General features: G+C 39.8%; 1 protein-coding gene, 1 long non-coding RNA gene and 3 pseudogenes across 2 annotated transcripts; 1 reads left to right on the top strand and 4 right to left on the bottom strand.

The window, feature by feature from the left end:
* Positions 1–202: 202 nt before the first annotated feature.
* LOC145906932 (ceramide synthase 2 pseudogene) lies at positions 203–1,499 on the bottom strand (annotated as a pseudogene).
* A 938-nt stretch (positions 1,500–2,437) lies between these two features.
* Positions 2,438–3,734, bottom strand: LOC145906931 (ceramide synthase 2 pseudogene; annotated as a pseudogene).
* A 938-nt stretch (positions 3,735–4,672) lies between these two features.
* Positions 4,673–5,969, bottom strand: LOC145906930 (ceramide synthase 2 pseudogene; annotated as a pseudogene).
* A 4,082-nt stretch (positions 5,970–10,051) lies between these two features.
* Positions 10,052–11,344, top strand: LOC145905770 (uncharacterized). Its single transcript, XR_014402775.1, has 4 exons — positions 10,052–10,083; positions 10,220–10,413; positions 10,844–10,903; positions 11,092–11,344. It is a non-coding gene; the product is annotated as an uncharacterized LOC145905770 (long non-coding RNA).
* Positions 11,345–18,266: 6,922 nt separating this feature from the next.
* On the bottom strand, positions 18,267–20,842 carry LOC145905741 (glycine--tRNA ligase-like). Its single transcript, XM_082993021.1, has one exon. It carries the CDS (start codon positions 20,666–20,668, stop codon positions 18,485–18,487), a length of 2,184 nt encoding a protein of 727 aa, XP_082849147.1. The 5' UTR covers positions 20,669–20,842; the 3' UTR covers positions 18,267–18,484.
* Positions 20,843–21,311: the final 469 nt, after the last annotated feature.

Genomic DNA, 21,311 nt, shown 5'->3' with positions numbered 1-21,311 from the left:
CAACCTTATTTCGTTTGTGTGACGCACAAAACAGCTAACCCTCCATCAGCAAAAAGCTTTCAAAAAGACTTACAGCATTCGACTTGATACAGACACATTTTTATTTATTCCAAATTTGAGCTAACAAAAATACGCAATTTCTATCTTGTACAAAGCAAAATCTACACTTAATATTGTATTCTATTTTTGCATACTAGTGGCTGTGAAGAATATTTCAAAAACAATCTCAAGAAAAGCCTACTACAAAGTAACAAATTCACACGGCCATAAAGTGATCATCAGTTTTTAGAAGGAAACCATAATTTTAACAGTACACGTTAACAATGTGTTTTTTATGTAATGGCCACACACACTCAAGTTAGAGCATCTTATTCTACTATTTAAAAATCTCCTTTAATTTCCAAGCCATTTTTGTGATGATCAACTCCATTGGTTTTTACTGCAGTTTTGCAATCACATGTTTCCTCTTCGGAACTTGACTCTTCCAAGTCGCTTCTGTCATCCTTTTCCACACCTCCACTCCTCCACAGTCTTAATGCCATCCTTACTATGATTGTAGCCCAGAATATGTGCAAGGCCTGGAGGACAAATAGAGCAGCGTTGAGCATGTAGTAAGATGGAAACGGGTCCAACACCAGGGTTGCCTTCACCCACGTTGTATGAATAACAGAGTAAGGAAGAACAAAAAGTCGCGAAACCAAAAATACAACAGCGAAGATTGCGAACAGGACATCGGCAAGTTTCGCACGCTTCGCGTAACTCGCGCTCTTCGCCGCTTCCAGGAATATATCAGAAATGTCGTGAATGGCCATGACGAGCGAACCGACCCGAAGTAAATTGAGGCTGTATGAAAAGATGATCAGTACAAGGGTTGCAACATGGTGGATCAACTGCTGCGAGAAGTCCTTGCGTTTTACGTCACGCATCACCGAAAACAGCAGGGAAATATAGAAACCGCCTTCGATCATGTAGTAAAAATGTACAGAGTCCCACATTGGGTGGGGGAATCCCCTCCAGGCCTCCACACCGTCCCAAAACCACGGCGATCGACTCAAAACCGCCATTCCGTACGTGAATGCGCAGAGGTAGAAAAAACAACGCCAGCTTGCTTCGGCGAATTTCTTCCTCAAATTCGACCTGTCCAAGTTCCGTCGTCGCCTCAACCATCTTCTCACTTCCCACTTATTTAAGTCTGTACGCTTGGTGACGTCATGTATCTGGGATTCTGTTGGGTTTTTGTTTGTTTTGTAAAACGCCTCCATAGACTTACTGTCTTGCGGGGGCGTTCGTTTTCGATTTTCAATTCCCAGTTTAGTTGCAAGAGGGTTTGCAACTAAGACTTCGAAACCCAGACGTAATAGCAACAGGAAGAACGCATACGCCAGCATAAGGAGAACATCTTTTGGCTTGGCGTACGTTGCGTTGGGCGTGTCATCAAAGTCATTCCAACTGACTCCTTTCGGGAGCCAAAACTCATCGTTCCAAAACCAATCTGCCATCCGCCTTCAGCATGTAACTACAGTCTGCGGTTAAATCAACAAAAATATATCACAATCTGTGAACATTTACGTATTCTGCGTTTAATGTTTAAATCCTAGACAAACTCAGCCTGAAAGAAATGCGAATAAGTTAACACACAGGTCTGTCTCAGTGTAAAGAATATTCACTAAACATGTCTATGGTGTACATGACAACGGAATGTAAACGATGTAATTTTGTTGTTCAGACTGAAATCCCCATTTATCAAGAATACTCGTTAATTATGAAGTAGATTTTAGTTACCAGAACGTGACTTCCGGTTAGTAACGACAAATTCACAACTGAGCAATTTAATCCCACAACCCAATAAATGCGTCTCACTCCAATGGCACGACAAACAAAAAGTCATTGCATTTTGCAGGCACTGCAGATCAACTGTTCGGTCTTAAAACGCAATAATGCAGCAACGTCACAATTTCGAAACCCGCGGTTGATCACGTGCCCCAACACGCTGGCATGAGCCTCACGTGATTTTGATATTGTGACGTCATACATAGGTGGTTGCAGTCTTAGTGAACGCGAGTTTGAGAGTACAATTTGATTGTGGTATGCAAGTTAACATATTTTTCTTACAAAATGCCACCCGGGGTGCATTAAGTGAAACACACAAGTTGTCTTTCTAACGAAGAGTTACAAAACGCCAAACTGTTTGAACTGAAGACACACGCACGCTTGCGTTCTACCGGATTAAGGCCACAACCTTATTTCGTTTGTGTGACGCACAAAACAGCTAACCCTCCATCAGCAAAAAGCTTTCAAAAAGACTTACAGCATTCGACTTGATACAGACACATTTTTATTTATTCCAAATTTGAGCTAACAAAAATACGCAATTTCTATCTTGTACAAAGCAAAATCTACACTTAATATTGTATTCTATTTTTGCATACTAGTGGCTGTGAAGAATATTTCAAAAACAATCTCAAGAAAAGCCTACTACAAAGTAACAAATTCACACGGCCATAAAGTGATCATCAGTTTTTAGAAGGAAACCATAATTTTAACAGTACACGTTAACAATGTGTTTTTTATGTAATGGCCACACACACTCAAGTTAGAGCATCTTATTCTACTATTTAAAAATCTCCTTTAATTTCCAAGCCATTTTTGTGATGATCAACTCCATTGGTTTTTACTGCAGTTTTGCAATCACATGTTTCCTCTTCGGAACTTGACTCTTCCAAGTCGCTTCTGTCATCCTTTTCCACACCTCCACTCCTCCACAGTCTTAATGCCATCCTTACTATGATTGTAGCCCAGAATATGTGCAAGGCCTGGAGGACAAATAGAGCAGCGTTGAGCATGTAGTAAGATGGAAACGGGTCCAACACCAGGGTTGCCTTCACCCACGTTGTATGAATAACAGAGTAAGGAAGAACAAAAAGTCGCGAAACCAAAAATACAACAGCGAAGATTGCGAACAGGACATCGGCAAGTTTCGCACGCTTCGCGTAACTCGCGCTCTTCGCCGCTTCCAGGAATATATCAGAAATGTCGTGAATGGCCATGACGAGCGAACCGACCCGAAGTAAATTGAGGCTGTATGAAAAGATGATCAGTACAAGGGTTGCAACATGGTGGATCAACTGCTGCGAGAAGTCCTTGCGTTTTACGTCACGCATCACCGAAAACAGCAGGGAAATATAGAAACCGCCTTCGATCATGTAGTAAAAATGTACAGAGTCCCACATTGGGTGGGGGAATCCCCTCCAGGCCTCCACACCGTCCCAAAACCACGGCGATCGACTCAAAACCGCCATTCCGTACGTGAATGCGCAGAGGTAGAAAAAACAACGCCAGCTTGCTTCGGCGAATTTCTTCCTCAAATTCGACCTGTCCAAGTTCCGTCGTCGCCTCAACCATCTTCTCACTTCCCACTTATTTAAGTCTGTACGCTTGGTGACGTCATGTATCTGGGATTCTGTTGGGTTTTTGTTTGTTTTGTAAAACGCCTCCATAGACTTACTGTCTTGCGGGGGCGTTCGTTTTCGATTTTCAATACCCAGTTTAGTTGCAAGAGGGTTTGCAACTAAGACTTCGAAACCCAGACGTAATAGCAACAGGAAGAACGCATATGCCAGCATAAGGAGAACATCTTTTGGCTTGGCGTACGTTGCGTTGGGCGTGTCATCAAAGTCATTCCAACTGACTCCTTTCGGGAGCCAAAACTCATCGTTCCAAAACCAATCTGCCATCCGCCTTCAGCATGTAACTACAGTCTGCGGTTAAATCAACAAAAATATATCACAATCTGTGAACATTTACGTATTCTGCGTTTAATGTTTAAATCCTAGACAAACTCAGTCTGAAAGAAATGCGAATAAGTTAACACACAGGTCTGTCTCAGTGTAAAGAATATTCACTAAACATGTCTATAGTGTACATGACAACGAAATGTAAACGATGTAATTTTGTTGTTCAGACTGAAATCCCCATTTATCAAGAATACTCGTTAAATATGAAGTAGATTTTAGTTACCAGAACGTGACTTCCGGTTAGTAACGACAAATTCACAACTGAGCAATTTAATCCCACAACCCAATAAATGCGTCTCACTCCAATGGCACGACAAACAAAAAGTCATTGCATTTTGCAGGCACTGCAGATCAACTGTTCGGTCTTAAAACGCAATAATGCACTAACGTCACAATTTCGAAACCCGCGGTTGATCACGTGCCCCAACACGCTGGCATGAGCCTCACGTGATTTTGATATTGTGACGTCATACATAGGTGGTTGCAGTCTAGGTGAACGCGAGTTTGAGAGTACAATTTGATTGTGGTATGCAAGTTAACATATTTTTCTTACAAAATGCCACCCGGGGTGCATTAAGTGAAACACACATGTTGTCTTTCTAACGAAGAGTTACAAAACGCCAAACTGTTTGAACTGAAGACACACGCACGCTTGCGTTCTACCGGATTAAGGCCACAACCTTATTTCGTTTGTGTGACGCACAAAACAGCTAACCCTCCATCAGCAAAAAGCTTTCAAAAAGACTTACAGCATTCGACTTGATACAGACACATTTTTATTTATTCCAAATTTGAGCTAACAAAAATACGCAATTTCTATCTTGTACAAAGCAAAATCTACACTTAATATTGTATTCTATTTTTGCATACTAGTGGCTGTGAAGAATATTTCAAAAACAATCTCAAGAAAAGCCTACTACAAAGTAACAAATTCACACGGCCATAAAGTGATCATCAGTTTTTAGAAGGAAACCATAATTTTAACAGTACACGTTAACAATGTGTTTTTTATGTAATGGCCACACACACTCAAGTTAGAGCATCTTATTCTACTATTTAAAAATCTCCTTTAATTTCCAAGCCATTTTTGTGATGATCAACTCCATTGGTTTTTACTGCAGTTTTGCAATCAAATGTTTCCTCTTCGGAACTTGACTCTTCCAAGTCACTTCTGTCATCCTTTTCCACACCTCCACTCCTCCACAGTCTTAATGCCATCCTTACTATGATTGTAGCCCAGAATATGTGCAAGGCCTGGAGGACAAATAGAGCAGCGTTGAGCATGTAGTAAGATGGAAACGGGTCCAACACCAGGGTTGCCTTCACCCACGTTGTATGAATAACAGAGTAAGGAAGAACAAAAAGTCGCGAAACCAAAAATACAACAGCAAAGATTGCGAACAGGACATCGGCAAGTTTCGCACGCTTCGCGTAACTCGCGCTCTTCGCCGCTTCCAGGAATATATCAGAAATGTCGTGAATGGCCATGACGAGCGAACCGACCCGAAGTAAATTGAGGCTGTATGAAAAGATGATCAGTACAAGGGTTGCAACATGGTGGATCAACTGCTGCGAGAAGTCCTTGCGTTTTACGTCACGCATCACCGAAAACAGCAGGGAAATATAGAAACCGCCTTCGATCATGTAGTAAAAATGTACAGAGTCCCACATTGGGTGGGGGAATCCCCTCCAGGCCTCCACACCGTCCCAAAACCACGGCGATCGACTCAAAACCGCCATTCCGTACGTGAATGCGCAGAGGTAGAAAAAACAACGCCAGCTTGCTTCGGCGAATTTCTTCCTCAAATTCGACCTGTCCAAGTTCCGTCGTCGCCTCAACCATCTTCTCACTTCCCACTTATTTAAGTCTGTACGCTTGGTGACGTCATGTATCTGGGATTCTGTTGGGTTTTTGTTTGTTTTGTAAAACGCCTCCATAGACTTACTGTCTTGCGGGGGCGTTCGTTTTCGATTTTCAATTCCCAGTTTAGTTGCAAGAGGGTTTGCAACTAAGACTTCGAAACCCAGACGTAATAGCAACAGGAAGAACGCATATGCCAGCATAAGGAGAACATCTTTTGGCTTGGCGTACGTTGCGTTGGGCGTGTCATCAAAGTCATTCCAACTGACTCCTTTCGGAAGCCAAAACTCATCGTTCCAAAACCAATCTGCCATCCGCCTTCAGCATGTAAGTACAGTCTGCGGCTAAATCAACAAAAATATATCACAATCTGTGAACATTTAAGTATTCTGCGTTTAATGTTTAAATCCTAGACAACTCAGCCTGAAAGAAATGCGAATAAGTTAACACACAGGTCTGTCTCAGTGTAAAGAATATTCACTAAACATGTCTATGGTGTACATGACAACGGAATGTAAACGATGTAATTTTGTTGTTCAGACTGAAATCCCCATTTATCAAGAATACTCGTTAATTATGAAGTAGATTTTAGTTACCAGAACGTGACTTCCGGTTAGAAACGACAAATTCACAACTGAGCAATTTAATCCCACAACCCAATAAATGCGTCTCACGACAAACAAAAAGTCATTGCATTTTGCAGGCACTGCAGATCAACTGTTCGGTCGTGAAACGCAATAATGCAGCAACGTCACAATTTCGAAACCCGCGGTTGATCACGTGCCCAGCACGCTGGCACGAGCCTCACGTGATTTTGATATTGTGACATCATACATAGGTGGTTGCAGTCTTAGTGAACGCGAGTTTGGGAGTACAGTTTGATTGTGGTATGCAAGTTAACATATTTTTCTTTCGAAATGCCACGCGGGGTGCATTATGTGCAACACACAAGTTGTCTTTCTAACGAAGGGTTACAAAACGCCAAACTGCTTGAACTGAAGACACACGCACGCTTGCGTTCTACCGGATTAAGGCCACAACCTTACTTCGTTTGTGTGACGCGCAAAACAGCTAACCCTCCATCAGCAAAAAGCTTTCAAAAAGACTTACAGCATTCGACTGGTCGCACTGTACGCACAAACACCTCGCAAGCAAACTGCTGTCTGAGGCAAACCAGCCGATAACCATTTTTACACCAAACGTAATCATATTACCAGACAATCCGCTGTGCCGACCACGTGTACCGACTCAAACGATTGCCTGCATTATTGAACACAACTTATCACTCAAACAGGTTCCTGACATCGCAGCCAATCCATGTCAGTGAACCTTGTGATGAAAATAGGAGAGCTATGAGATCGTCTGTCTTGCTGTCATGCAATGTCACGAAATACTTCCGCGTCACACGCATAATGTACGATTTGTTCCACGGAAAATTTAAAACTCTTTAATTTTTTTCTGTGTGCACTGCATTTAGCACTTACGTTGATGTAAGTTTAAGAACCTGCGGTCGTTAATGAAAAGTTCACTCTTCAGTGACCTGGTAATTGTTATATGCTCAACGGCTTAACGCATAAAGTCCATTAATAATTCAAACAAGCCAACGTATTATTATTTTGAAGTGCGAAGGTACTAGTTAACAACACGATGCTACCGTCTTCAGTTGGAATTATGCTATGTTCAAAGTAAATAACAGTAGCATTCTGGCCCACTTCCACACCTGCAGCTGGTTTCTAGAAACAGTAGAAACCTGGGAATTAAAAAAGCGACGCCTAAATCATATTTACCTTAAACAAGATAATTTTTACTTGACCTGTTATCATGAGCTTACTTCAAGTCGGTTACCTGACAAAAGAACAATCACAACAATTACGTCACACTTACGCACAGTTAAACAAGAATAACGCACTTGTTGTTTCTTCTCTTATACACGACAACCCGTCCATTTAATGTTGGTTTTAGCATCGCCCCGAGAATGAAATTATCGGCTGTGACTCTATGGAAACTTCAGGACAAAAACTGAGACCTAATAAAGCTTTAAATTCCACTTATTGTTACGTCACCTGTATAGTCACCAATGTCTATTTGATTATTTACCAGCTGTTTAATAAATCGTATCAATTCATGGCCCGTTGAAGGAACATTGGTCATTGTATTAATGAAATAACCCCTACTGTTCATATTACTTCAAACCCTTGTGTTGTTGAGGCGGTAATTTGAGACTCGACAGCACAATTGTATCCGGAATTCACACCAAGGCACGGAGCCAAGCAAGGCGGTTTGCAGCCAATTACCTTGATAGTTGTTGACGCCTCACATAATTTAATGCGTTAGTTTTAAACGAACAGCTTTTTTGAGAGTTTTTGTGTCCTTGGCTCATAAATTTAGCCTCTTTAGCAATAATGAATATATATTATTGAACCCTGTAGTTTCAATTATAACTACTACTTATGCATGTATGGTTCATTCATGCATAAGGTAAGTTGCAACATACGAATATTAACATGCAATATTGTATATTAACGAACATTGTGACCCCAATGCATTGTATGTGGCCGAACCACATATGGTTTATGAGCCTATATTTCCGGTTTAACCTTCACAATGCGATGCGTACAACTTTCAAATTGGTTCACGAAGCTCTGCTGAATGACCTACACTCTTGCTAGTTCGATTTAACTTTATAGTCGGCTTTTGTTTGGTTGCTAATTGAACATGTGAAATATACTGGCATTGTTTGCAGCACTTGCTGTACCTAATCGCACATAAAAACTATTGTATAGTCCAATAACGACACACACGACCACTAATATCATTACAACTTCAAAAGCCACTCACGCATTCGCTTGCCTTTAGGCTAAAAAACGGAATCACTACAAAACCGTCGGCTAAGTCAGTTAATGATTGCAGGCTTTCAGTCGTGCCTTGCATCGCATCGCACCATCCGCTCGGGCTTTTACTGTGAGGGAAAGCACGCCTTGCCACACTTTATCATAAAACAAATTCACACGCGACCACAACCGCTATACGGCCCACTTGACTTCTACCTAATGTGCTTCCATTTTCTGGTCCAGCAACTTAAATTCTAAGTCATTTTAGCTTAACCATTGGTTGGCCATAAGAAAACTGTACTGTCAACATGGATTTGACGTGTGAAGCAAGCTAAGATTTAAGGTACAGTTTGACTAAAGTTATGATGTATGTCTATAATGTATAATATTAGTTATGGATTACCCACCGTTGTGGATTTACCGTCAGGTATAGGCTGTTTTTTCCTATTTTAACTGAATAAAACTACATGTGCACTCAAGCGTAACAAATTTAAAAAAAAGTCTATTGAAAGGACAAATTAAATATTTTTATAAATGGTGTTTCTGCATAAAAAATGTTGAACTTTTTGCTATTTTGTCATCCGGAACTCAATTAAATTGTGCGGTTTTTGAGTTCCGCTAAATCTAAAAATATTTTTGTCAAAAACTTGGCAGAAAACACTGTTCGTTTCTGAAAAAAATTCGGAAAATTGTGAAAGGTAAAAAGTACTTCTTGGGATTTTTCCAGATCTAATGCCTCTTGAACACAATATAAAGGAAGCGTGTTTGATTTTGTTGGTTTAGGGATATTGAAGGAGTGCAAACTAACGCACAAACCTGATGGAAAAAGGTGGCATCATAACATTTTGTGGTGTGGCATGGCATGACAAATTCTTGTATAACCGCGCCTCTAACACACCCCCATACACGACACTTATCCGGATTCTCCTCTTGTGTAAACGTGAATCACGATGTACTTGTTTTCGGGTGTAAATGAAAAAATGAAAAAGGCGACGTGATCAAATACTTCCTGCTTCTTCCCAGCGTTTTGCAAGGCTTTAAAGTAGCAGATGTTCATCGGCGTGAGTCACAGACTTTCCTTTCTGTTATTTTCCTGTTTTTTAGCGCCTCATCGCTGCACCATCTTCTGTTGAACTCGGCTGCCCCGCAAACTTTTCAGGTTTGGACAAGATTGATGAAGTTATTCTTTGGATCCTGTGATGGTTTTTACTCCGTTTTACTCGAATGTACAAAACCGAAACTTCTTTCTCTTCACTGAAAATTAGATTAAAATTATTATGAGTTGGTTTCGGCCATCAACTTATTCCACAATATTCTTACGTTTCTTTAGTCAATTTGACGAAATGCTGTCGTCGCCAGTGCAAATTGAAATGGAAGATTTTAGTCTTTTCTTATTGAAACATCTAAAGGTTTACTGCAGCTACGTGACAAACAACTTGCTTTTTATCATAGACAAAGGATGGAAGTTTCTTGGATTCGGATATGAAGTGGAACACGATCATTGCTTCCAGGTTGCGTCACTTTCGCATATATGGTCTTGATCGGAGACGCAGGCAACCCATTCTTCATTGGGCTCTACGCAACGCTGAAGATAAAGGTAAGCTGTGGATTTTTTTTCCAGTTTCGTTGCGAAGGTATGACTATAACGTTTACTTCAGTTCGCAATAAATTGAACTAAAATGTGAAAGAAACTATTTGCAGTCTTGCAAATTAACAACAGAAAAATGTTTCAGGATGAACAAATACTGCATATTGATTCTTCTTCTCGGGGTTCTTCTGCTCACGCCTGAAAAAACCTCGGCGCGAGCCTGTGCAAGCAGTGCCTGTTGGTGGGGCTACTGGGGAAGACACTGGGGGTATTGGTGGCGTGATTGGTATGCCCAAAAAGGTGTACTCAAGAAAGTGCCAACACCATCAGGAGATGAAGGTGAATTAGTCTTTCCTGGCCTTTTCCACGAGTGACATTACGTGAATATAAAGCAACTGTGTACCTCTCAGGTCTACGTGCACAAGACTCTATTTGTTCAAACTGGCGCACTTGTGATTTAAATTGGCGCAATAAAAATGTAACACAAATAGTTTTAGGAGACGTTTTACTGACCATCGGCCAAGCGCCTCCTAACCCAGGACTGGTCCCAAGAAATTAAGGGACAGCTGTTATAGGTCACCTAAAAAAATCACCATTTGATTCCACCTTTTTTAGTCTGCACGATAAATTGCGAGGCTTCTTTCCGGGACGGGGCCCGATTTGGCAAAATCAGTCAAATATGCTCGGAACCTGCCCTGTCTTCATTACTTGCAAGCCCACGCTAACCACATTGTATTTCTTGGAACTAATATGTAAATTTTTAATGCAGTCATTGATCAAGAGTTGATCATGCGAGATATGATGGATGAATTCATGGATCAATAAACAGGTATTCTATCCTTAATTTGTGCAAAATATTTTGTGAATAAGTGCAACTGTGCATTGGCCATGGTGATGCCTAATGCTTTTTTGTTATCTATAGATCATGCCTCTGTTACGTAACAAAACATAAATAAATAAATTGGTTAAACTACATATTTCTATTATTTTTTCACATAACTGTTTTTTTCTGTTTAGATGGCGACCAAAGCAAAAGAAAATATTGCGACGCCTTGAATCAAAAATAAAATTTCAATGTAAAGCAGCTTGTGTGTTTGTTGTTGTGGATTGGTTGAAACTAATTTGGCGACAATAATATTCAAGAAACTATTAAAGGGATTTTGTCCAATTAAACCCTTAAACTGCTGTTGGTGACGTACCCATTGTGATACAAGTTGATTATTTTCAATAGTTTTCGGAAGGCGTCATTATAATTCACAGTCAAGTCTTTGCAGTTTAATTCAGGTCGAATCAAATACGTTTTGTTACAACACGAGTCTTAATGCGCATAAAAATATATTGTGCATTGTTTGGTTGATTCCTGCACGGCGAAAATTTGCGCATAATAATTACGTCATTTTCTAAAAAACAACAATATGTCACGTGATTAAATGTGAAACTCTGCAAATCATATGAGCTAAATTCACAAATTAAATGATTTTTGTCTGCTCTCGAGTTGTCCCCAGTTTATTGTCACCTTGGATTTAAGCGGTGAATATACGTGGGCATCAAACCATTGAAGCCGGGTGGAGCGCAACGTGTAGATGTTGGTAACGCTGCTATAGGAACTGGTTGACATGTTGTGTAATATGACGAGGGGAGTATGGGTTTATGCTGGGATGTGAAACGATGCACGATCTTCCAAACCAGATGCTCGCCTTTCCTATTTACGCAGGCGACCTCCGCCTAAAATTCATTAGTTCTTGCTGGGAAAGAATTGGCGTGCAACAAGTATAAGTATGTGTGTCGTGTAAAGAATGTGTGATTTAAATTGACGTGCATGGAGCGGATGGTTTGTCATAATAATTCTGTATGAAGTAAATTCAGTTAGCGATTTTCTGTAATGGGCCTTAATAGCAAAAGAACACAAAAACAATTGAATTTGGCGTGTTCTAGATTTGTAAAGTGACGACAAAGCTGGTGGTATGAAAATACACCTCATTATATTTGGCATTCACTGTAACATCAACCGCAAACGTTTTACCGTGCTTATATTAACCCTTTTCACAGAGATGAACAAGTTCGCATTGATCGCGCTTCTCATCGGTCTTGTCCTTCTTTCGTCGGATTCCGCTTCAGCGCGAATCACGTGCAAACGGGGTGGCAGGTTTTGTTGGGGGTACTGGGGCCGGTGGGTTCCCGGCTGGGGAGGTTATTGGGGCCGCCCATGGTTCACATCCAAATCTACTCCTTCATCCAAGAAGAAGGCTAGTCAAGGTTGCTGTTACAAATTTAAATAAACCTTTAGGACCGTACAACTGTAGTCCTATAGACATTTTATTTAACGTATCGTAAAGTAGCTACAAATCTTCTATTGAGGGACATGCTTATGTAGTAAAGTGCGCTTCAATCTCTGCCACCACATTTTTAAATTGATAATTTTTTTCCAGCCATCGAACACGAATTCATCATGAAGGAAATGATGGAAGAATTTATGAACCAATGATTCGTTAATCATCTTGCAGGTAGCCAAGAACTGGATGAATGCTTTATGTTTTTTGTTGTGTTTGTCCAAATGTAGGCTAGTTAACCATCAGTAAATATTCTAGTGTTCTTGGAAAGACGAATAAACAACTTTCTTTCGTTTTTCAGAGATTGGATCAAATGAAGCAACATTTCGAATGAAATAAAATGTGCCATACACGAAATAAATGTTGTGGAGTTTTCTTTAAAGTAAAATAAGAATAAGCAAATGTGTTGGTTCACCAGTCGCAGACGCAACCAATGAATGGTTGCACAAAATTGGTTAATATTAAAACAATTAGGATATTATCGGTGGACAGATTGGTAGGCAATATCTCAAATTTTATCTCTGACAGCACTAGTGCAATAAAATGCACGCCGTAGCACGCAAAAGTACGCCAAATATTTCTTTTAATTAACAACGGAACAACTTCATGGTTGTCAAAATATACGTAGTTTCCGCCATCTTGACGGACAAATTTAGACCACTACAGTTGTACGGAATAGCGCCTTTCTCTGTCGAACAGTTCATCTGCTAAGTTTTCCTGGAATATTCCCATTTGTTTCAACACATTTTGTCTAAAGCAGGGGTTCTTAACCTGGGGTCCATGAACCCCCAAGGGGTCCGAGAAGATGCATTAAGGGGTCCATGAAACGAAATACAATTATTCCGAAATTCCTCGTATTTTCCTCTGTTCATAAGGTTTCGCTGTCCATCAACTTTCCTCCGGCGACGTTTCCACTTGATCAGGCCACAACGGCAACCAAACATGCACCATACAATAATGCATAATGGCTACTCTACTATTGCAAGTCTGGCATTGTAGTATAGATGAAAGGCTACTGTTCTAGGTGCGTGCTAGTGTTTCGACCATCGCTATGTTGATTAAAATCTAATTTCGACATTTGCAATGTGTTTCTTGCAAAGGGGTCCATAGCAATTAAAAGAATGTTTTTGGGGTTCGTGATCCAAAAAAGGTAAAGAAGCACTGGTCTAAAGCATCTTTGATCGTCAGTTTATAAACCTCACGAATAAAATTTCAAACCATTTTCACTATTTCTAGTTTTCAGCACAACACTACTTTTGTTTAAACACATAGTTTTGTGATGGAACATTTTTATTAGCTCAAGTATTGGTAGAAAATTCACGCTTCAAATGTTTTGAAACCGGAAATATTAATGTTACATCTTATTTGCCAGCAATTGCCTAATTTCTATTATGTGCCTTTTTTCTTTTCACTGCTATAATTGTTGCACTCGACTGTAGTTTGTGACGTAACAGTTAACGGGTAGTGTTTTTGAACTGTAAACGTGACCGTGGTTAACTCCTTTTCGTGTTTGGCTTCCGTGGAGCACGGTTGTATGTCGCCAAGGGCTTAGTGATCGGTAAGTTTCTTATGCGTATGTGGGATAAACTGTATTATCGTTAACCATGATTGCTATTTGAACTCAAAATGGCTTAGGATGCCATTCGTTGTACCTTGGGTAAATGAGCCAAGACAAGTTACTTACACTGCTTAATTTATTCTTAGAATGTTCGTGCCATTTAATCAGGTGATGCTTGTGGTTTGTTGTCACAACAATTGGTAAGCATTATGTGTGACGTCGTAGCGGCAATTTCTGATTATATATTGCTTCTTTGTTTAGGCGTGACACTGAACCAGCAATTTATTCGTTTACATGCCGGTTCCGAAAACAGTTGGTGAGCCTATATTGCATGTGTACATTTTGAAGTGCATTTGTTGATGTGATGCATTTTGTATAGAAACCGTCTTCTTTGTCCGAATAAAAATCTGCGAATATTTTCGAGGAAGTTCAGGAGGCGCGTTTAAACCTTTTGCTCGTGTGACGTTCCGCTCCACGAACCGGGGAGCATCTAACGTGCGTTACAATTAAAGTCTTACACGAAACGCGCAACAACGTTAAAATAAACAATTCGACTAATATATACTCCACCAAATTCATATGTACCACAACCTTTTTACAATAATGCTACACTGACGTTGATCTAATTTATTTGTTTGCTCAGTGGACAGATTTGGCATAGCATGACAAATTCTTGAATAACCGCGCCTCTAACACATCCATATAGACACGACACAGATCCGGTTGTTGCTCTTGTGTAAACGTTCATCACGATGTACTTGTTTTCGGGTGTAAATGAAAAAATTAAAAAGGCCTGTCGACGTGATCAAATACTTCCTGCTTCTTCCTAGCGTTTTGCTAGGCTTTAAAGTAGCAGATGTTCATCACCGTGAGTCACAGACTTTCCAGCCTATTATTTTCCTGTGTTTTTTGTACCTCATCGCCTCACAATCTTCTGTTGAACTCGGTCGCCCCGCAACTTTTCAGGTTTGGACAAAATTCCTGAAGTCATTCTTTGGATTCTGTGATGGTTTTTCTTCCTTCTACCCGAATGTATACATTTGAAAACAAAACCGAAACTTCTTTCTCTTCACTGAAAATTAGATTTAAATTATTATGAGTTGGTTTTGGCCATCAATTTATTCCACAATATTCTTACGTTTCATCAGTCAATATGATAAAATGCTGTCGTCGCCAGGGCAAATTGAAAGTATAGGATTCCAGTCTTTTACCAATGAAACATCTAAAGGTTTACTGCAGCTACGTGACAAACAACTTGCTTTCTATCATAGACAAAAGGATGGAAGTTTCTTGGATTCGGATATGAAGTGGAACACGATCATTGCTTCCAGATTGCGTCACTTTCGAATATATGTCCGTGATCGAAGACGCAGGCGACTCATTCTTCACTGGGCTCTACGCAACGCTGAAGATAAAGGTAAGCTGTGGAGTTTTTCCTGTTTCGTTGCGAAGTTATAACTTATGTTTACTTCAATTCGCAATAAATTGAGCAAAAATGTGAAAGAAACTATTTGCAGTCTTGCAAATTAACAACCGAAAAATGTTTTCAGGATGAACAAATACTGCATATTGATTCTTCTTCTCGGGGTTCTTCTGCTCACGCCAGAACAAACCTCGGCGAGAGCCTTTTGTTCAACCAGTGCATGTTGGGGAAGATACTGGGGAAGTTACTAATTTTTGGAATGTCCAAAAAGGTGTACTCAAGAAAGTTGCAGCACGAGGAGATGAAGGTGAATTAGTCTTTCCTGGCCTTTTCCTCGAGTGACATTGAGTGAAAATAAAGCAACTGTGCACCTCTCAGGTCTACGTTCACAAGACTCAAAACTGGCGCACTTGTGATTTAAATTGGCGCGATATAAATGTAACACAAAAAGTTTTAAGAGACGTTTTACTGACCATCGGCCAAGTGCCCCCAAACCCAGGACTGGTCCCAAGAAATTAAGGGACAGCTGTTATAGGTCACCTAAAAAAATCACCATTTGATTCCACCTTTTTTAGTCTGCACGAAAAATTGCGAGGCTTCTTTCCGTGACTGGGCCCGATTTGGCAAAATCAGTCAAATGTGCTCGGAACCTGCCCTGTCTAGATTACCTGCAAGCCCACGCTAACCACATTGTATTTCTTGGAACTAATATGTAAATTTTTAATGCAGCCATCGATCAAGAGTTGATCATGCGAGATATGATGGATGAATTCATGGATCAATAAACAGGTATTCTATCCTTAATTGTGCAAAATATTTTGTGAATAAGTGCAACTGTGCATTGGCCATGGTGATCCAAAATGCTTTTTTGTTATCTATAGATCATGCCTCTGTTACGTAACAAAACATAAATAAATAATTTGGTTAAACTACATATTTTTATTATTTTTCACGTAACTGTATTTTTTCTGTTTAGATTGCGACCACAGCAAAAGAAAATATTGCGACGCCCTGAATCAAAAATAAAATTTCAATGTAAAGCAGCTTGTGTGTTTGTTGTTGTGGATTGGTTGAAACAAATTTGGCGACAATAATATTCAAGAAAATATTAAAGGGATTTAGTGCAATTAAACCCTAAACTGCTGTTGGTGACGTACCCATTGTGATACAAGTTGATTATTTTCAATAGTTTTCTGTAGGCGTCATTATATAATTCACAATCAAATCTTTGCAGTTCAATTCAGGTCGAATGAAATGCGTTTTGCTGCAACACGAGTCTTGATGTGCAGAAAAATATATTGTGCATTGTTTGGTTGATTCCTGCACGGCGAAAATTTGCGTATAATAATTACGTCATTTTGAAAAAAAAAAAAAAATTTATGTCACGTGATTAAATGTGAAACTCTGCAAATCACATGAGCTAAATTCAGAAATTAAATGATTTTTGTCTGCTCTCGAGTTGTCCCCAGTTTATTGTCACCTTGGGCCACCATTGAAGCCACGTGGAACGCAACGTGTAGTTTAAAATTGTTTTTGGTAACGCTGCTATGGGAACTGGTTGACATGTTGTGTAATATGACGAGGGGAGTATGGGTTTATGCTGGGATGTGAAACGATGCACGATCTTCCAAACCAGATGCTTGCCTTTCCTAATTACGCAGGCGACCTCCGCTTAAAATTCATTAGTTCTTGCTGGGAAAGAATTGGCGTGCAACAGGTATAAGTGTGTGTGTCGTGTAAAGAGTCTGTGGTTTTAAATTGACGTGCATTGAGCGGATGGTTTGTCATAATCATTCTGTATGAAGTAAACTTAGTTAGCGAATTTCTGCAGTGGGCCTCACAAAACTTTTTACCATGCGTGTATTAACCCTTTTCACAGAGATGAACAAGTTTGCATTGAACGCGCTTCTCATCGGTCTTGTCCTTCTTTCGTCGGATTCCGCTTCAGCGCGAGTGGCGTGCAAATGGGGAGGCAGGTTTTGTTGGGGGTACTGGTGGGAGGTGGTTCACGGCTGGGGAGGCCCATGGTACACATCCAAATCTACTCCTTCATCCAAGAAGAAAGCTAGTCAAGGTTGGTGGAATAATTTTAATTGTCTGGACCGTACAAACTGTAGTCCTATAAACATTTTATTTAACGTATCGTAAAGTAGCAACAAATCTTCTATTGGGGGACATGCTTATGTAGTAAAGTGCGCTTCAATCTCTGCCACCACATTTTTTAATTGATGATTTTTTTCCAGCCATCGAACAAGAATTCATTATGAAGGAAATGATGGAAGAATTTATGAACCAATGATTCGTTAATCATCTTGCAGGTAGCCAAGAACTGGATGAATGCTTTTGTGATTTTTGTTGTGTTTGTTAAAATGTAGTTGACTGCCAGTTAATATTCTACTGTTCTTGCAAAGACGAATAAACCATTTTTTTCAGAGATTGGATCAAATGAACAACACTTCGAATGAAATAAAATGTGCCATACACGAAATAAATGTTGTGGAGTTTTCTTTAAAGTAAAATAGGAATAAGCAAATGTGTTGGTTCACCAGTCGCAGACGCAACCAATAAATGGTTGCACAAAATTGTTAATATGAAAACAATTAGGATATTATCGGTGGACATATTGGTAGGCAATATCTCAAATTTTATCTCAGACAACACCAGTGCAATGAACTGCACGTCGAAGGGGGAAAAAGTGCGCAAAATATTTCTTTTAATTAACAATGGAACAACTTTATTGTTGCCAAAACATACGTAGTTTCCACCATCTTGACGAACAAATTTAGACCACTGTTGCTGTATGGAATAGCCCCAAACCAATAAAAACCATTTTCACTATTTCTAGTTTTCAGCACAACAATACTTTTGTTTAAACACATAGTTTTGTGATGGAACATTTTTATTAGCTCAAGTATTTTGTAGAAAATTCACGCTTCAAATGTTTTGAAACCGGAAATATTAAATAAGTCTTACACGAAACGCGCAACAACGTTAAAATAAACAATTCGACTAATATATACTTCACCAAATACATATGTACCACAACCTTTTAACATTAATGCTACATTGACGTTGATTGAAACTGTAGACAATATTAACTTATTTGTTTATTTGCTCCTCGAAAACGGGGAACTTTTTCATGACGTCATCCCACGTAGTTTGACCATTGATGAGACTTGCAACAATATGTGGTAATTCGTCAACTTCCGCTCGAATCTGAACAAGAGTATCGCGCTCACGCAAGGTGGCAGTATGGGGTTCAATCTTGACAGTGTCAAAATCCACTGTGATGCCAAAGGGAATCGCTATCTCGTCAGTTCTGGCATAACGCTTGCCAATGGATCCTGACGTGTTGTCGACTTTATGAGAAACACCCAGTTGTGTCAGAGCTTGGGAAAGTTTGTTGATAAACGGCTTGAACTCTTCTTTATTGCTGAGGGGTAGCAGGGAGCATTTGTATGGTGCAATTGCCGGAGGAAGTGAGAAAAAACATCTTTGTTCATCAGCTGCACGGATACGGAAATTATGTTCAAGGGTGGAATACAAGAGTCGACCGAACCCAAATGAAGGTTCGATAACAGAGGGTACAAATTCTTCCACTTGGACACATTTCTTGTTCCTCTTCACTGATACCATATTTTCTTGAATGGAGAAAGTATTATCTCCCAGTGTTATAGTGACAGCTTTATCATTTTTCATTGCCTGTTCAAAGTTGCTAATTTCATCTTGTGTTAAACCTTCAAAGTACTCTTGTACACGTTTAGCATCCCTTTTAAAAGACTTTCCAATTGCCTGTTTATTGCAAATTACTTTGACTACCTCAATTTCTTTTGGAGCTGGGAGGGATCGTTCAGCTACCATACTGACTTTTGTAGCCTTTGAGTGGCAAGTTAAATCATAGCAGGAACGATCAGCACAACCAACACACTCAACCCACCCAAAAGATGTTTTGCATTCTGCGTCCCAGCAGTCTCGTGCATAATGAGCCATTTCGTTGTCCATGTGCTGCCGAAACCTGAACCTGGTCATATTGATTCCTATCTTAATGCAAAATTGAAAAATGCGTCCCATGAAATAGCCAAGAGTTTCGTTGTTAATAATTCCTTCATTTAAAGCATCTCCAATTGACATAAGACTTGGTGGCTCACCAGATGTTTGAGCTTTACCTGAATATAGTGGCACTCTGAGATCAGCAACCAACCCAAACTTGGGATGAGTTTTGTCTTGAGGGTCAACAAAATGCTCAATTTCACCCATTTGGAATTCTCTCACTCTGACCAAACCAGATCTTGGTGAAATTTCATTTCTAAATGAAGTGCCAATTTGTACAGCAGCAAATGGAAGTTTGCCTTGATTGAATTCTAGCAGCCTTTTGAAGTTGAGAAAGATACCTTGGGCAGTTTCTGGTCTTAAATAGCTGGGAATAGCTCCTCCGGGACCAATAGAAGTCTGAAACATGAGGTTAAAGTCAACAGGTTCAGATATGTCATTTCCTGTCAATGGAGACTTCACGTTAAACTCTGTCATTAGTTTGGCCAACTCCACTTTGCCAAAATTGTCAAGTTGGGGCAGAATTTCTCTGCACCTTGCTTTAACTTCATCTGTTGTTCCTTTTTCTTGCAGGAGCTTCTCTAGATGAGCTTCCAATAAATGGTCAGCACGAAAGCAAGCCCCTGTTTTCAGGTCTTTAACCATTAAATCAGCAAATCTTTCTACATGCCCAGATGTCTTTAGGACCTGTTCTGGAGTCAACATAGTGCAATCGACTTCTAGCATTTGGTCATGAAGAATAAAGTGTTGTCGCCATTCAGCTATCATGTTATTTTTTAGCATACACCCAACAGGACCAAAGTCGTACAAGCCACTAACACCTCCATATACTTCAAATGCTTGCCCATACAGAAATCTTTGCTTGATTGTTTTGTCTAACTTTTGCCTCGGGAAATCTTCTTTACCTGCCAGTTCATCTTCTTTGTCTTTAAGCTTCTTTTTCCTTATTTTCAATTCTGCAACAGCTTGTTGAATGTCAATGGCAGGGAGACCCTCTTCTTTCATTTTTCTCACCACATCACCTTGTTCTTTTACCAACAAACGCAATGGAGTCAGTAGTTTTTCTGCTTCAGCTTGTGACATAATTGCACTGTATCTTCCAAATTTAAAAGACTCTAGTTTAAGTTTATCTTTATGTCGCAGCAATTTTTCAGCTTCAAACAGTTTTTTCTTTGGAACCTTGCCACCCAACTTTCTGGTTACTTGAAATAGGACAGAGAAACTTTTTAACATTGCCACATATCACAACAATTTGAAAATGAATTTATTTGATCTAACTACCGAAAAGTTTGGGTCTAGGAGTCTGGTGTACGTTTAGCACCACACCTCATATCTGAATCACAAATTATATAGAAAAGTGCACCAGTGACATATTTACTTGCAAAATTTCCAAAAACTGACGCAACTTCGCGCAAAACTCCAAAGATTCATTAAAGATTAAACACACACATTTTCCACGCTCGATTTGATGACGTAACCGGTTTTATCCTCAACGACAAAACCGTGGATTTGACCTACAAGCGGCGATTTTGTTTTTATTTAAATAGGAAGTAATGCTTGATTAATGTATACTTTGATAAAAAAAAAATACGAAAGTTTGATCTTTCACATAGGAAATATTGCTCTTGTCCTAGTATCCTTTCGTGCTCCGGATTTGCAGATATCGTTTTGCACCATGAATACCTCACTTTCGTTCTATCAGAGAAAAACAAAAAACATACGGAAGAACGAATAGATCACACATCACTTATAATAATATTATGAAAAATAAAAAAGCAAGTTCGGAGCTTCCCTGAAGGCCATGGCATATAGGGCGCTGCTGTCTCGCTCGCCTGCGATACGCCGACCCAGGGTGAAACTAAAGTTTTGACTAATC

Source organism: Ascidia mentula, chromosome 6, assembly GCF_947561715.1.
Source record: "Ascidia mentula chromosome 6, kaAscMent1.1, whole genome shotgun sequence".
Taxonomy (NCBI): Eukaryota; Metazoa; Chordata; class Ascidiacea; order Phlebobranchia; family Ascidiidae; genus Ascidia; species Ascidia mentula.
Note: the sequence above shows the minus strand (reverse complement) of the source record. Positions and strands in the feature narration are given on the sequence as shown.